The 18,106-nt window shown below is 41.6% G+C and overlaps 1 protein-coding gene across 1 annotated transcript; it reads right to left on the bottom strand.

The window, feature by feature from the left end:
- Positions 1-101: 101 nt before the first annotated feature.
- LOC127215582 (C-type lectin domain family 4 member E-like) lies at positions 102-6,498 on the bottom strand. The gene is given in 7 exon segments (XM_051175985.1): positions 102-947; positions 2,348-2,450; positions 2,453-2,462; positions 3,008-3,159; positions 4,058-4,147; positions 5,480-5,575; positions 6,339-6,498. Coding segments are annotated over 7 exon segments (645 nt in total). The 5' UTR covers positions 6,376-6,498; the 3' UTR covers positions 102-790.
- Positions 6,499-18,106: the final 11,608 nt, after the last annotated feature.

Below are 18,106 nucleotides of genomic sequence, written 5' to 3'. Positions count from 1 at the left end.
ACATATTATTCCAATGTGTAAAAGCTGCTGAAGGTGTCTTTATGACTCTATCTGGAAGAAACAAGGTCTGTATCGACAGATTATCACGCAATAAACAGAAAGTCTTGAGAAGGGAAAGTGTGAAACTGAATTTTTAAAGGACAATCTCACTTGGAACTCTGACTCTACTTGAGCAGTAGATACAAATGCAGGGGAGAGCCAGTTGATGGGGAAGAGTGGACTAGACCACCATCTGTTTGGAGCTGATTTGGCCTCTGTCTCTGGAGATGCGCTGACAGCCATGCCATTCTCCTCAGCAGCAGTAAGTTTAAGAGCCAGAGATGCTTCTCCCTTGCTGTTGGAGAGTATGGATGTGATCTGTGCATTAACAGTGTGAGGAGATGACCTCGATCCTAGGATGTGGAAAGAAGAGGATTATCTGGACCATCCCAAGTCTGGGTCTGTAGACCTCTTCTTCACCAGATGGTGCAGTCGCTTGTACTTATGCTCCTCCCATCAGTTCTCATAAGCCAGACAGATGCCAGCGGGAAAGTCCCTTTCCTCTTGCTGCATTTATTAGTGGATTACTCTGCACATTCTGAAAACAGGCTTGAGGGCTATGGCGAGAATGTCAGTCGGGACCAGAGATTTTAGCAATGGGAACAACTCGGTTTTACTCATATCAGAGTAACACATGTGTTTGTGGTCCTTATGGTCCATAACGGATGTTTTCTCATGCTGGGTTTTGGGTTTTGTTACCCTCTTGTTGCTCCTCATGCATTTAAACCATGTCTCCTGCGTTCACTTGCATTTAGTCCAAAGGACTTATTTCCGGCATTTCACAAATCCAAGGCATACTGTAAAAACAGGGTATGTCATTCCAATTCTTCCTGGGATTTCCAGAGTCCCTTATGGTGGCACAGTCCTCCACGTAAACTATATTGTTGGGCTCCCCAGCATCCCAGAAGCTGTGAAAGGGAAATGGGAGATTTTAAATCTCAGTGAAAGGAGACAACACATTAAACGATTTACATATTTGTTATTTCACTCACTTTGTGAGGTGAAATTATAATTTTCATTTTATCAGTGAAGAAAAACCCACTTGTGTATGTCATCAGCTGGTGGGATCTTCCTGGATTTCTATACTGTCAGGCAACTCCATAGATTTGGACCCAGAAAGAGACGCCATGATAAGGACTGGCAACCCAGGCTGGTGACTTGGCAGGTGCAATGCCTCTGCCTGCCTGCCTGCCTACCTCATGCCGCTCTCACTCTTTGTTCTCCTAGGGCATCCTTCACTGTGTAGTGAAGCACATCTTCTCAGGATTCAGGCAGCCAAGCCCTGGATTCACAAGTGCTGCTTGTCAGCTGAGGGAGTCACCCAGTGCCTTTGACATTTAGTTCCCTCAGACGCTGGCTAAAGATTAGTACCGTTGGCACGTCTCAGAAATGCGTGATTTCAATAGAGAAATAATGAAAACCAGCTGTAAATGCGATGTTGTAATGACATAGGCCATTATTAAGGGGGAAGGCTGTAGGATCATCAGAATATTCTGTCAGTATAAGTTAATATATCTCACTTATTTCTATTTTAGGGTATAAGATACAACTTTACTGTTTTCAGACTCTACACCGTAGTCAATGATCTCCAGTTCTATTTTCCTCATCATTTTCATTTATTATTTCTCTGTCATTCTTTTGGCATTCCCAGGGAAGAGGAGGGTTAGGAACCCATACCTCCAATTTCCTTCTTCCTGCATCCAGTATCACCAGTGATGGACCTGAATTTACATCATTGTTGCAAAAGCCAGTCTGAGATGAGAATTCCAAGAACATGGGCTCTGTCTGGGGCCATAAAAATGAGTCTGCTTCGTCTTGGCTCAAGGTCAAAAAGTTCAAAACTGTCCTTAGAGAGTTATAAGACCTAAAAGTCTAAGGCATGGCTATAGTAGGATGCTTGGTCTTGGCCTTGGGTGTCTTATCTAATAACAACAGATTTTGCATGAGGTGTGGTTACTCTTGACCCTCAAGGCCAGATAATGAGAATTTGAATCTAAGGTGTGGTTACCGAATCCTTGGCGAATTAAGGAAGAAAGTCTGTTCTGTAAACATGATATCATGTTCCCCTTTTTGGTTAAAGTATTTAACAATGATGAAGTATAAACTCGGGACATTCTGTATTCACTGAATGGCCTGTCCTGTGTCTCTGTCTTTCTCTTAACATCTTTACCTAGTCCTTTCTCAGTCCACACTCCACCTCTCAGATATGAACCAGGGGCAAGCCGGCTCGTCCCAACTGTAGCCCGATTCCCACAGACCTCACTTTAGGATTACCTGATGTGACGATTTTCCCACAAGATATACCTACCTCAGGGACTCTGTGAGAGGTGTGTTATCCACCCATTGCCATTGACCCTCAACCACTTGGTCAGTCAGTCCAATATAAAACTCTTTCTTCTTGGGTTTTGTTTGAAAAGGAATTCCTAAGGAAGAAACATGATAATGACAATAACAACAACAATAATAAGACACATGATCAATTATTTTGGTTCTGAAGAGATGCTAAAAGTAGTTAGGAGGGGTGAGACAGAACCGAGGCTAGACACTAGATAAGCATTCCTCAAACTATAAGACTCCTGAAGGCCATCTACTAGTTTTTTATTGTGAAAAACTACAGATAACTCAACAGATAAAAACTCCCTAACCTCCAAAAGGAGATTCTGTGTAATTCATTCAAAGTTGGGTAGTAGTTGTTTGCCCTCACTCATATAAAGTACTCACCAACAAAATACTATCCTAAAGTTGGCTCCTACTCCCCCTACTCTGGTTAATACTGGATCTCTCTGTGTAAATCAGCCTTTTAAAGGGACTGCTAATGTTGAGCCATCACACAGTCAACAGTGGCAGCTGGACTCATGTCAACCCACTCCTTTGGGAAACAGCTTGTGGCTCAAACCTTGTGCACCAGTCAGGGAGAAAAGATCAGTAAAATATCCCACCGACACAGAGGAGCCAGTTTGCCAATTACCTGCTCTTCCGGTGTGTTGATAACTACCAGGTGCGCCCCCATTTCTGAGCAGTTCTTTAAACTTGATGGCCAGGTCAGGGTGGTCTTGGAGAAAAAGTAACAACTAGACTGAAAATGTTGCCAGTTCAAAGGACAGCAGCTCTTGACTGAACCTAGGAGGAGAGAGGCTTCAGGGAATGGCAGGGAATTTGGCTTGTGATATGATGGAGTACAAACAACACCGGGGGAGCCTGGAGCTTGTAATCTTTCCTCTCCTTTGTAGCCCTCAGCTTGTTCTCTAAGACTGTTAGGGAATTCCAGGGTCAACATGCACAAGCAGCAACTTCGTCTTTGGAGCACAATCGTTATTCTTTAGGTATCAGGACCAGTAAACAAAGCAATGTGTGCAGTCTACCTGGGTCGTGGAGTCACAGCAGAACCCTAGTTCTGTGCTCAGGCTAGCAAGGTCAGTCTTGAGTCTTCTCTGGGTGACTCTGGGGCAAACCCCCCTCTGTAGCTAAGCACTGGACTCTTACCAGTTCTCCGATAAATGTTTTTAAACCACTGAATTTCAGTCGTTGAAGTTTCTTAATTTAATGACAAGAAAATTGTGGCTCAGAGAAATAGCTTACTTTGCCAGAGTCTAGCAGCCATGTTTTGAACTACGCTGATATATGAGAATATTTGAGAATTTTTCTTTGGGTATATTAAAATTCTCTGTGCATGTTTTTTTTCTCCACCTCATTTTGGAAGCAGGTAAATGAAGAAAAACTTCCATTCTGGGCAATAGATTCTTTCCTTTGCAGAGTTCCCATTTAGATGTATACCTGAAATTTATCCTCAGCGTTTGCTGAAATGTCCCTGAGATCTCTGGCTCAAGGACACCTGCATTTCCAGAGTTTTGTCCCTCTGTTCTCTACAGCCTTTCCCCTGTCTCTGCATAGACAGGATTTATCATTTCACTTGGAAAAACAAATCCCACTGTAGTTTCCTTATACCAAAGACAATCAGGAAGCTAACAAAAAAGGTTGTCATATGTACTTTAATGTCCAATTTTGCAGACGCGTGTACCTGATGTGACACTGTAGCAGGAGAGCTCCTTGACATTTTCACGTGACAGTAACTTTTTCTGCTCATTAATTTGACAACTGCGATACGTTACTGTAAAGGAAAGGGTCACGGTCAATGCTTCATATCCTTGTTCATAATGGAATCCTTGTTCCCGGTTTTCTGCTCTTAACAAAGCTGCCAACAGTTATCTGGAAGTTTCTTCATTGCCTATTCTCCCCTCCACGCTGGGATCCACTTCCCCAAAATAAGAGTAATTCACATTTCATGTCTTTCCTGACTTAAAAGAGAATAAACCATTTCAGGTCAAAAACATGTTTGCAGTCCCTCCTGTACCAAGTCTAGCCATGTAAACCTTCCATCCACCAAGCAAATTCCTGTGCCTTTGGTCCTAACCAGTCATCTAAGCTGCAGGTTTACATTTCATAGACAAGGTTGGCCTAATGACAGGGGTCTGAAAGGAAGAATTCAAGAGCACCAATGGGATGGAAAATAGGCATCACAAAAATGTGTAGAGATGACTGAAATTCAGACATGGTTTCAGACTAGTTGCGTTTCTTCTGGCTTAGGAAACAACCTAGAGCTTAGGGATGAATGGAAAGGAAAATGAACTAAAACGGCACTATAAATCTGGTTAAAACCCATTGCAGGGGACCTCATAGGCCCTAACTGAGTCTATGAATACTGCTATTCAGCTAAATTAATCTAGTATCAAGTTGCCATCTCTATATCTGTGTTTATACCCATAGATAGATAAACACTATTCGGTCTTCATTAGAGGAGCCTCTCCCGGTGAATGGTGGAAAACACAGAAATGCATGGCCATACAAGGTACTGAGAATAAGTGGTGGATGAGTGTGCTCAGCTCTAAGCAAGGCATTTGTCATCCACTTTATGGCCCAGGGAAGAGGAAAAGAATGTGAGAGCCAGAAGAGCTATGAAATGTCATCTAGACCGGGCACAGCTATTACAACCATAAACCAACAACGCTGCTGGTGATCGCACTGGGTGTGACCATTCACTCTCAGAAAACCCTGTCCTCTGTTGGGCTTCTTCCTATTGATAGATTCAGGGAGCGGGGGAATTGTTGCTTTCAATTCTATACCCATTGATGACCCCAACATTCCCCAATGGACACTCCATCTAGTGATCACAAATGGGTCACAAAACCGAACCAAAAGTCAGGAAACTGGGGAACGGACTAGGTGGGTATTGATAGTGAAGGGAGGGCCATGAGCAGGTGTGAGAGAATGAGTAATCAGAATACATTATATACATACACGAAACTGTTTAAAACAACATCTGTCAAGAACAATAAGCTATTGCATGTGGGAAAATTTGTAAGAAAGGAAAAGTGATGCAACAAGCCAGAATCTGCTGCTAGCGTTAGCCGTGGCGAGAATGAACTTGACTTTCAGAACCCACCAACACATCTGGTGATGAAGCAGACACTGAGAAATAGGATGGAGGCCCCAGCCATGGTCCATGAGAGCACTGCGGAAGTTTTGAAGCATTCTCTCTCTGTAGGAAGAAAGATATAACACACGGCGAATCTTCCCAAAGCAATATACAAAAGAGATTTGAGTCAGTTCTATCCTTACCACTTCCTGTTCATAATTGCCGGTATCTAGTGATCTCCAGGCTTGTCCATGCATCTGTGTGGTATGGAGATTGCTGGGCCTCACCCCCTCCACCCTGGAGTTAACAATTCCGGAGAGTTTTGTGCAAGCAGTGTGCTCTCCGGGACTGCTAGCCTGGAAACCACACCTTAAGAACCCTCTGTCCTCCATTGCTGATTGTAAGACTAGGACTTATGTGTATGAGCTTTTCATTTCTAACTCCCCCATGAGAAATATTGCTATCCTTTAAGGCCCTCCTCGGTATACCCTTCCCTTCTTTTCTTCTCCTTTTACTTCATTTCCCCCCTTTGCTTTTCTAGTCTCTCTCCTGGTGTCTCATTTGCACGCTCTTTATAAATTAGACATAACGGTCATGCAGTGGGCACTTCCTTTCCTCCAATATACATTTTACAGGCAGTAGAGTGAATCCAGCAGAAGTGAAGGACTTGCTCAAAGACATTCAGAGAGCATCACAGACGGTAGAAACAGCCAACTGGCAGCCTTTCCCGGGCTCCTTGGCGAGCATTCTGCTAATCCTGACCTTTCTTCTCTGCCTTTTCCTTTCCACCTCACTTCACACCTTTCCATTGTCCTAGCCCTTAACAGACTCCCTACTGTTCTGATAGGAGAGCTGTGCAAGCAGAGGAAGGACTTGCGAACTGTACCTGTGTGGTAAGAGGCAGATGGTTTCGCTGAATGCATTCTTCGTTCCCCTTTCCTCCCTCTCTCTCTCTCTTTCCAACTTAATAGGAGCCCTTGGGAGGTGAGGCTCGAAATATGACTTCTTCACCCACTTTTTAAGGCTTAACCCTGTCAGGTGCAGCTGTCATCACAGCGTGCTAAAGTGCTCTGCCGCCGAACAACGAAGCCAGAGTTTCCTTTCTTGCACAAGGACAGGGAGTTTATTGGACAACATGACACTTCTTACTCCAGACCACAAAAGAGGAAATGATGAAATACGACATGGTTGAGGAGTCTGAAAAAAAAAAAAATCTCCTTTTACTTTGGTGGATAATTGCCTTACTTTTTTCAGAATCTAACTTTGGCACTGTGGGACCACATTCTAAGTCCTGTTTTTTGCTTTGTTGTTGTCTATATCAAGTACACATGTGTTCACAGACGGCTGAGACTCGAGGTTCTCCCCACACATAGCATACATGTTAGCGCTGACAGTTTCTTTTCATCTCTTTGTCCCTCTTAGCTGCCCTTGGACACTCACTGTGCACTCTGGCTGCCACACTGCTTCAGAGATCAGCCTCATACTATTTTGCAAGTCAGTTCAGTTTCTTATGGTGACACATGATCCCTGCAGACTCACTGGACACTTTAATTCTATTTTTATTTATCTGGAAATTTTAGAGGAACAGATTTGAGTGCCAGAGGAAGCAATTTCAGCTAGACACGAGAATGCAGTGCTTCTCTGGAATCTTTCTTAGAGACACTGACGGTCACATTAGCATCAGCTGCCTAAGGTTGCCAATGTGAGGAGGCAGAAGCGCTGGCTATACATGTGATTCGGCAATCCCCAGGTTCGATGAGCCAGACTTCCTGTGTGCTACACCATGCTTTCCATCTCATGGAAAATTTTCAATTGATTGGAAACTTTCCACAGTACTTTCCATTGTCAGACACATGGATTTATTCAAGTCTTTCAAATCATTTTTTAAAAGTCGGTATGGCTTGGCTACATTTTCACTACAATTCCATAAGTAGAAGTTTTATCCCTGGGGAGAAAGTTTTGTGGACTTTAAGAACCTTCGTGAAAGGACCTTAGCTTCGGTGGTTTTGAAGATGTCCAGTGCATTTCTCCTCTGTGGTTTCTTGGCTTCTGTCCCAGAGTGACACCTTTCCAAAGACCCAGATCATGGGGCTGCCCAATCTTTGACCTGATGATCCAAACAAGCATGCCAAAAAGAAAACTGTTTTCTTCACAAATGACCCACGCCAGGCCTTCCATTATAGTGATGTAAAGGCACATAACACACACACACACACATATTATACACCACACATATCTTTAGTAAAAGCTATTAAATTAAGAATCAAAATTAGTAAGTTTTTTTTATCAATCTTGATAATCAGTAATAATCTAATTAACAAAGAGTTTTAAATGGTTAAATTATTGATTGTAAATGTGCAATTAACTAGGTATTTCTAAGTAAATATTTTATTGGTCTTAATGTACATTTATATCATTATATCTTTCTGTATTGCAAGTGTTAATTATGGACTATAGTAGACCTCATTCTGATATTTCCATGCCTGTATATGATGTACTTTTATCATAGTCACCTCATTCCCCTCTCTTGTTTTCTCCTCGTCCTCACTGATCCTAGTCTTCTTATGAGCTGGTCTTCCTACATTTATGATTTTTTCCCTGTAACCACTGTATTTTACTAGGCTTTCTTACAGGGTGCTGGGTGAGAGATAATTTACAGACTCATACTCCACCTAAGAAAAGTCTCTCCCTCCCCCATCAACTACTCCTAGATACTCAGAGAAAGGTGGAACCTCAAGATCTTATCTGCCTATAATGGCTTAATGGGCCCCTCCCACCATCTTGATATCAATAGGCCTAATCTTGCATAGTTTTTGTTCTTGGAAACACAACTGCTGTGAGATGCCCTCTGAAGCCAGTGACCCACATAATTCCACACCCTTACATTCTTTCCTCCCCCTTTCATGCTGTGTGTGTGTGTGTGTGTGTGGCGTGTGTGTGTGATGCCCTACTCATGTTGAGTATCCAGCAGTCTCTTGTTCTCACCACTCTGACCAGCTGTGAATTTCTGCAGTTACCACTGCCCACTGTAAAAGGGAATTTCTCTTATCTATGGGTATAATTAACATTTGAGAACTACTTTTTTCCATTATCTAGCCCATTTTAAAATTGATTTCTTTGTTTTCTTGATGTTTATATTTTTTTAATTCGTTGGTTAGTCTAGACACCAGTCCTTTGTCAAAAGCATAGGTAGTAAAAATTTGTTTTCATATTGTGGATTGCCTCTTCACTCAACTGGCATATTCCTTTGCGATGCAGAAGCTTTTTGGTTTCTGAGGATCCATTGTTGAGTGTCTGCTGTGCTGCCAGAGTCCTCTTCAGGAAGTCTCACCAATGCCTATTCGATCTGTTTGTCCCTGTGCCGGCACTATGTTGTTGTCTTACTATGGCTGTGGTGTAATATCATTCATATTCGGTTATGATGGCACCAAATACTTTCCTGAACAGGATTGCTCCAGCTATCATTCGCCTTTTGTGCCTCCAGATTTCTTTTAGTAGCATAACTGTTTAGAGCAGATTAATTTTTACAATTCATGAGCATGGCAAGTTTCCCATCCTCTAGTTTTTCCCTCATTTTTTCCTTCAGAGTCCAAAAGTTTGCACTGTAGGGTTTTTTTTGCTTGTTTCCTTGGATAGGTTTATCTCCAGGTTTTTGTGTGGTTGTTCTCTCTCTCTCTCTCTCTCTCTCTCTCTCTCTCTCTCTCTCTCTCTCTCTCTGTGTGTGTGTGTGTGTGTGTGTGTGTGTGTTTATTGGAATGTGATTATTTCCATGACTTCATTTTCAGCATTGGAGAGGGTAAAAGGAAGGGAGGGAGAGAAGGAGGGAGAGGGAACTGGGATTGACATGTAAAATAATAAATTTAAAAAAAAAAAAAGAAAAAAGGATGAGTCCCAATTCTTGTGAGTTTCCAACTTGGTGGAAGTGTTTGTCATCTCTGTGAGTCTTTGTGGAGCCTTTGTTATGTGTAAAGTTATATCACTGACAGTTAAAGATAATTTGACTTCTTCTCCCGTGTGTGTGTGTGTGTGTGTGTGTGTGTGTGTGTTTGTGTGTGTGTGTATTCTTTTATTACTACTGTAGATAAGACACTGCATTGAATAGGAGTGGAGAGTAAACATTCTTATATTGTTTCTACTCTTAGTGGGAGTTTTTCCTTTTTCCTCTAGGATATTGGCTATAGGTTTGTCTTATGTCTTCATTATGTTGAGGTATGCATCTTCCATTCTAAGTCTTTTTCAGGCTCTCACCGTGCAGAGATGTTGGATTTTGACAGAAGCCTCTTCTGAATCTGTTGAGATGGTCATGCTCTTTCTGTCATTAAGTCATCTTCTTGTTTAGTTTTTGCCTAGAAGATTTATTGTTGAGAGTAGGTTAGGATTCCTAGTGCCATGAAGAGACATGATCACAGCAACTCTAATAAAGGAAAACAATTCATCGAAATGGCTCACTTACAGTTCAGAGGTTGAGTTCATAATCATCATTTTGGGGAGCTTGGTGGCTGGGAGCACGGTGGCATGCAGTCAGTCATGGTGTTAGCTACATCTTCATCAGAAGTCAACAGGAAGTAGATTGAGTGTCACACTGAGTGAAGCTTGAGAAAAAGAGACCTCAAAGCCCACTCCCATAGTGACACACTTCCTGCAACAAGGCCACACCTACTTCAACAAGAGCACATCTCCTAATAGTGCCACTTCCTTTGGGGGGCATTTTCTTTCTAACCACCACAGTAGGGCATTGAAGTTATCCACTATCATTGTGTTGGGATTAATCAGTGGTTGTACATCAATTAGCATTTTATGAAATTGGGTGCACATGTGTTTGGTGGAGATGCTTTTAAAATTATAATAGCTTCTTCATGGGTTGATCCTTTAATAATAATGAAGAGTCCCTCTTTATCTCTCCTAAGTAGTTTTGGTTTGAATTCTATCTCGTCAGATATTAGATTAACCATGCCTGGTTGATTCTTTGTTCCATTGGCTTAGAAAATTATTTTCCATCCTTTTACTCTAAGGTGATATCTATCTTTGGTTGCAAGACATGATTTTGGGATGAAAGAGATGAATGCTGTTTACTAATCCAATCTGGTAGTCTATATCTTTTCCTTGGGCAATTAAGAACACTAATTCCAAGATATTAGTTTACTAAATTCAGATGAGTATATATAAGTTCCTGTTATTTGTTGGTTTTGTGCTGTTTTCTTAGACTTCTTTTTATTAACATTCCTGATATTGTTTATTCATCCCTGGTGGCCAGTTGTGTGTCTGTTTGTCACCCTATTCATACTGAAGCATTATGTCTGGAATCCTCTATAGAGATGCTTAGGGATCATAAATTCCTATCTAATTTTTATCATGGAGATTTTTTTTATTTCTCCTTCAACTATATGGCATAGTTTTATGCTATGTACAATGCAATTCTAGACTTGAAGGTGATTGGCAGAAGCTATGCTTCTCTTCATGTTCTAAGCATCCACACCTGTGTGTTTTGTTGCAGGCTCTCTCTCCCCCCTCTTAGGGTCTTTGATGAAATGGATTTTCAATGAGAACGGATTTAATAGGATTTGAAGAAAACAGATTGCATATCCCATACACATTTGATTTTGTTATTAAATATGTGGTTGGGTCCCCCCCCCCACATCAAAATATGGTAAGAGCTAGGCTTGGTGGTTCACACCTGTAAACTCAACTAATTGAAAGGTTGAGATGGGAGGGTCACAACTTCAAGGACAACCTGGCAAAGTTAATAATTGACCCTGTGAAGTAATCAGAAATAACATCATCTAATGAAAAGGCTTTGGCTTGGTTTTGCAGAGATACACTAAAATGACAGTTAAATGATTAAGAGTCCAGAACCGCCCCCTGACTGAGCCCTTCCATACCCTCCTTTGATGATACTTCATGACTTAGAGAATAATGGTTCCACTACTTAGTCTGTCCTAACCTTGGAATGTTTAAAACTCTCAACTCAACTGAGTTTACACACCCCACAGGTGCTTTAGTGGGATTCACACTTGTTCTTAATTGTATGTTTTCCTTCTGAGAATCAGGATGCCCAGGTGCCAAGTGAGATGTCCATGACCCCCAGGAGACTTACGGTGCCTCTGCAAAGGGGACATAATTGAGGGCTAAGCAGGTGTAACACAGATTACACTCCCAGGAAACAAGGGAGTGAGTGTTTGGATATTGGTCCATCTGAATCAGGACAAAACAATGTCTTATAAATTTGACATTGATCAGAGGACCACATGTTTGTTTTTGTACTATCAGGGCTGATTAGCCCCAGACTCAACTCAACAGATTTCTGGGTTTTACCAATTATTTATCAATGCTATTATGAAATTATTCATTGTTTTCTCTCTCCTGATTATTCTCACTGTATTCCAGGAAAAAATTTCTAGTTTCTCCTTAAATATACCAAGTTCTCCTGGCTACTATCAAGATGGAGATTTTGTTATTGGGGGACTCTTTTCCCTTCAAGTGACTCAAGGGGACACCAGAACTAGATTTGGCTTTCATAGCACAACCTACATACCGGAATATGTTTACATGTAAGTGTTTGGTTTCTCTCTATAAAATAATTATTGTTTAAGGATTTCATACAATATATTTTGATCAAATCCACCCCTGCTGCCTCCCTTCAAATGTCTCCTCTCTCCTAACTTCATGTACTCTCCTTAAAAAAAAAAAAAAAAAAAGCACTGTGTTATTTAGTCTGCCTGTACTGCATGAGTATAGAACACCAATTGGAACATGGACAAGCTACTAGGGCCAACATACTGGAAGGGAACTGACCCGCCCTTCTCCAGTAGCCATCAACTGCCAACAGTTCCTTAGTTATGTGTGGATCTTTGTGGGTCCCTTCCTATTCATGCTGAATTCTCTTAAACACATTAAGAAGGCTTCAAAAGCACTCTGCAGTTTAGAATGGTCTTTTATACATTTAAGATATTGTACTGGAAATATTTTTTCCCACTTAAATTTGCTTGACAGTATTTTTAAAATTGCTATAGTTGATTAAGTGTTGTTACTTTCCTGAGGTTTATCCTATTATTGAAGATACACAGGAAATACTAAATTTTAATGTTTGCCACTCCCCACATGCATCCCTCCTTGATTTTACTTTCTCAGACACAAGTTGCACAGTAAAAAGTTAAAATTACACATTTGAATGTGTGTGGTGATGCAATCTTTTAATCTCAGCACTTGAGAGGCAGAGGTAGGTGGATCTCTGTGAATTTGAGGTTAATTTATTCTACAGTGTGAGTTTCAGGCCAGCCAAGTCTGCATAATGATACTGTCTTAAAAAAAAAAAAAAAGAAAGAAAAAGAAAAAAAAAGAAAAAGAAAGAAAGAAAATCCAAAACCAAAAATTGTGACTTTGATAGTGAGTTAGTTGTATTATGAATCTGTTTTTTATAGTCCAAATTCCCTCACATTTTCCATATAGAATATGTTGCTTGTTTCTTAGATTATCATGTATATTCTTTATAGGACTTAGATTTTTAGAAGTAGAAATCAAGTTATTTGGGAGGGAACAAGGGGAGAAACAGGAGAGAGGAAATTGAGAGGAACAAATGATGTAATTACACTTTAATTAAAAATTAAAATAAAAAGAAAGAACACAGAAAACTGTCTTTCTAATTTTTCCTCCTAGAGATTTCACTAAACATTACCAACACTTGTTGGCAATGGTTTTTGCTATAGAAACAATCAACAAGGACCCAAATATTCTATTCAATTTGTCCCTGGGATTCTATCTCTTCAATGTCAACTTCATTGAGATGAAGGCCATGGAGAGTTCTATGGCTTTGATCTCAGGAGAGAGCCCCCCAACCCCTAACTACAGCTGCAGGCCCGAGAAGAGTGACAAGCTGGTCGCTGTGATAGGAGGCATCTCTGCAGGAATATCAACTCAGATCTCCCGAGTCCTAAGTCTCTACAACGTCCCTCAGGTATGCCAAGAATCCTGGCTCCTCAGGTTACACATAGTGGTATAGTAATGAACACTGGCTCTGTTAGTGTTTCTTGATGAGGTATGGGACTGCTTAATAATTTACTATTTGGTTATCATTTTAACTAAAGTATAATTTATTCATAAGATAAAATAAAAGCCTTTAAATGTAAAACATAGGTAAAAATAATAGCAACCTGTAATCTTATCATTCCAAAAATAAATTTCCTTATCATTGTTAATATGTACTCTTTCCTTCCTGTGCGGTTTTAGAGCATTGCCAAGCATTGAGGGCTGTGCCAGTTCTACTCACGTATTTTTACTGTAACTAGTGTGAACATACGCTTGATTATTTTTCTGTAGTATCAGCTTAGGTTGCTACATATTACTTATTTTTTATAAGAACCAGAGGAGATGTTTGGGTTGTTTACAATTTTCCTTTTTTGGGGGGTGGTTTAAGACAGGGTTTCTCTGTGCAGCTTTGTAGACCAGGCTGACCTCAAACTCACAGAGACCCTCCTGCCTCTGCCTTCTGAGTGCTGGGATTAAAGGCGTGTGCCAGCACTGCCTGGCCAGGAGGAAAGTTTTAATGCTTATCTTTGTTTTAAAAATATTCTTGTAGCTGGGTGGTAGTGGCACATGACTTTAATTCCAGCACTCAGGAGGCAGAGGCAGGTGGATCTCTGTGAGTTCAAGACCATCCTGGTCTACAAGAGCTAGTTCCAGGAGTCTCCAAACCCACAGAGATCAGTGATGACTTCTTTTTATTTATTTATTTATATTTTTATTTTACATATCGATCCCAGTTCCCTCTCCCTCCCTCCCTCTTTTCCTCTCTCCCACCCTCTCATGCCTCCCCCCAACCATCCCTCTCCACCCACTCTACATGTAGGGTGATGCCCTCCAGGAGGGGTCATCTAAATCTGTCAAGTCATTTGGAGTAGGGACTAGGCCTTCTGTCCTGTCTCTAGGTTAAGGGAGCATCCCTCCATGGGGGATGTGCCCCCAAAGTCCTTAAGTAGTGCTAGGATAGTGAAATTTCTAAGTCAAATGTGGTTTTGTTTGTAGAGCTTACAATAAACTTAAAATGGCTGTTTAGAAATATTTTGGTTTGCAAATAACAGTGATCTAGTTTCTGTTGTTGCCTGCTTGCATCAGTGAAGTAAGTTAAAATCTTTGCCAACTGCATTAGGCTAACATGTTTTTATGAGACAGTGTCTTCCTATGCACACTTGACTGGCCTGTCTATAACTTACTAGTTTTCCCGGGTGAATTTTATTTCTTCTTTTAAATATCATACTTTGGGCATACGATTGCTATGGTATTTGTCTTTGTAATACAGTAATTTAAAAGCACACGTGTATAATTGTACTTTACTCGTTTTTTTGTCGTTGCTCCTCCCACCCGGCTCTCACTGTTCGCTGTCCTCCCACCAAACAGCTCCCATTGGGCTTCCCTGCCTCAGGCCCCTCCCCTTTGCTGTATAGAAGAAGCTTTTGAGTCCACGGAGTCCCGCCAAGCAGCAGTTTTTTGATCACTGCGAACAGTGTAGGGAATGAAAGCTACAGTAGAAGATGGATGTGCAGTTTCTCTTGCATTGGCCCAGAGCCTGGAGTATCTACACCCTGGAGTAGTAGAGCTGAGTTGTGTGGTTGGTCTATTGTTTGTGAACTCATTTCTGGATTGACCTGTCAGTTTGCATTCCTACTAGCAGCAATAAGGCCTTCTGTTTCCTCACACCTGCCACTTGTTTTTGTTTTTAAGATTTGTGTGTGTGTGTGTTTGTGTTTTCTCTGCATGTATATTGTATGAACAACATATATGGCTGGTGTCCGTGGAAGAGGCCTGAAGGTGTTAGATCGTCTGGATGTGTAGTTACAGGTGGTCGTGAGCCACCATGTTGGTGCTGGGAATGAAACCCAGGTCCTGTCCTCATTCTTAATTGCTGAGCTGTCTCTCCTGCCCCTGCCAAGTACTTTCCTAGCAATAGCCATTGTGACTCCGGTGACAGAGGTTCAACATATTTATTTGTAATTTGGATTTCCCTGGTGGCTAAGGAAGTTCAACATTGTTATTTTTTTATTTTTTATTTATTTATTTTTAACATTCGTGTTTCTTCTTTTGAGCACTGTCAGCTTAGTTCATTAACTCATTTATTGATTTAATGATTTGGGGTTTGGATTTGTTTGTTTGTTTGTTTTGTTTGAGACAGGGTTTCTCTTTGTAGCTCTGGAGCCTATTCTGGAACTCACTCTGTAGATCAGGCTGGCCTCAAACTCAGAGATCTTCCTGCCTCTGCCTCCTGAGTTTTGGGATTAAAGGCACAGGCCACCACTGTTTTGTTTTGTTTTAATGAAGTTCAAGTTTTTCTCTTCTTTTACTTGTTGCCAGGGGGGCTGCGTGTGGTCAAAGACAGCTATGCCTGTGGTCCAACACAAAACTTTCAACTTCCTCATAACGCCATGAGACTTTTTCATGATTTCTTTTTGTAATTCAATTGCATACTTCGTAAGTGTGAACTATGTAGATGGCAATGTTGTGTTGCTGACCCATGTTTTAAAGACTTTCATTTCCTTTATTATCACATTAGCATTTTTTCAATTGAGATTTTTTTGTGTAGGATAAGCAATTCACCTCTAATATGTGTAAATGTGTCCCTAACATGTGTAAATTATTTTGTCATTGACTATGACAGGTAATCCTTTCTCTCTATTTGTTTGCTTTTCCAGCCTGGGTGCTGCATGTTGGCTCTTCAACAGCTCCACGTGGCAGACCCTCTAAGCCCCACACTTCTTAGGGCACACCCCCAACTTGAAGAAAATTCACAAACGGTTGTTTGGTTGTGGTTTTCATTCGATTGATTTCCTTTTTAATATCCATAAAGTTTAGATGGTTCTTTTCCAGAATTTCAATTTTTTTTCTGCTGAAGTTTTCCTTCACATTTTAAGTTTTCTCCACTGAATTCCAGTTTGCTAACTCCTATTTAGGTTCTGGTTGGTTCCCTTCCTACACCACCTTCTTGCTTGAGTTGTGTTTGTGATTGTAATCACTCTATAGAATAGCTCTGACATCCTTTCATCTGCTTGTGACTTCTGGGATTTTGTTTTTTTTTTTTTTTTTTACATTATCTTTTTAATTTTCTTTTATTATTATTATTTTTTTTTTACCACCTGACTGCAGTTTCCTCTCCCTCCTCTCCTCCCCCCTCTCTGCCTCTTTCACACCCCCTCTCTGTCCCCCACCAATCCACTCCTCCTCCATTTCTGTTCAGGAAAAGGCGGGCCTCCCATGGCTATCGACCAAACCTGGCATATCAGATCGCAGTAAGGATAGGCACTTCCCCTCATAATAAGGCTGGAGTAGACAAGCTGGTATGAGAGATAGGGCATGAGAGATAGGGTCCCAAAAGCTGGCTAAAGAGTCAGAGACAGACCCAGCTCCCACCACAGTTAGCAATCCTACAAGAAGACCAAACTGTAACATATATGCAGAGGGCCCAAGTCAGTCCCATGCCGGCTCCCCGGGTGTCCGTTCAGTCTCTGTGAGCCCCTATGAGCCCAGGTTAGTTGATTCTGTGGGTTTTCTTGTGATGGTCTTGACCCCTCCTGCTCCTACAATCCTTCCTCCCCCTCCTCTGGAGTATTCCTCAAGGTCAGCCTAATGTTTGGCTGTGGGTCTGCATCTGTTTCGTTCTGTTGCTGGATGACGCCTCTTGATGACTATTGGGATGACTGTTGGGCTAGGCTTCAGTATCACAGAATATCATTAGGAATTATTTCATTGAGGTTTTGGTTTTCTTTTGCCAGTTGTGTTTTTCTCTCTCCTAGATCTCCGGGCTACCCCTCCTCTGGGTCCTGGCTCTCCACGCAGTGTCAGGGGTGAGCTCCCTCTGGTGGCAAGGATCTCAAGACTGTCGATGTTGGCCACTCCTACAATTTCTGTGCCACCTGCACCCCAGCACATCTTGTAGGCAGGGCAAATTGTAGGTCGAAAGGTTGGTGGCTGGGTTGATGGAAGTTTTGCCTGGTTACAGAAGATGCCAGTTCAGGCTCTCTATCTCCTATTGCTAGTCTTAGCTAGGGTCATCCTCATAGATCCTGGGGTTTTCTTTGCATTAGGTTTCTACCTTTTCCCCAGAACCCCCCCCAACCCCACCCCCTTGCCACGTTTCCCAGCAAATACTCCCCATCTGATCCCTCCTGCTCTCATTCTACTCCCAGCCCACCCCACCAATCCAGCTGAGATTTGGTTTTGGTTTTTTTTAAGATTGGGTGTCTCTACTACATAGCTCTAGCTGCCTTGGAACTTGCTATGTAGACCAGGCTGCCACCAAACTCACAGAGATCCACCTGCCTCTTCCTCCTGAGTGCTGGCGTTTAAGGAGTTCTCTTCTATCTTTGAACGGATCTGTTCTTTGCTATGGTGACTCTTCTCATCCATTGTGTCGTCCAAAGAAGAAGCTTTGGATTGACCAGCTTTTCTTCTGTGTTTTAAAACTAGAATCCTCTGGGGATGTAAGAGACAGTTTCACTCTTTTCCTAATGACTTTAAAAATCTTTTATGTGCCTGTGTGAGAGTATGTGTGGGAATGGTCAGGCATGTTTCTGCTCATGAGTGTGGAGCCTAGAGGTTAACATCAGGTCCCTTTCTCACCTTGCATTTTGAGACAGTGCCTCTCAGTGAATTTAGAGTTATTGGATTTGT

This window comes from Phodopus roborovskii, unplaced genomic scaffold (genome assembly GCF_943737965.1).
Source record: "Phodopus roborovskii unplaced genomic scaffold, PHOROB, whole genome shotgun sequence".
In the NCBI taxonomy this organism is placed as follows: Eukaryota; Metazoa; Chordata; class Mammalia; order Rodentia; family Cricetidae; genus Phodopus; species Phodopus roborovskii.
The sequence above is the reverse complement of the archived record's forward strand: the minus strand, read 5'-3'. Positions and strand labels throughout refer to the sequence as shown.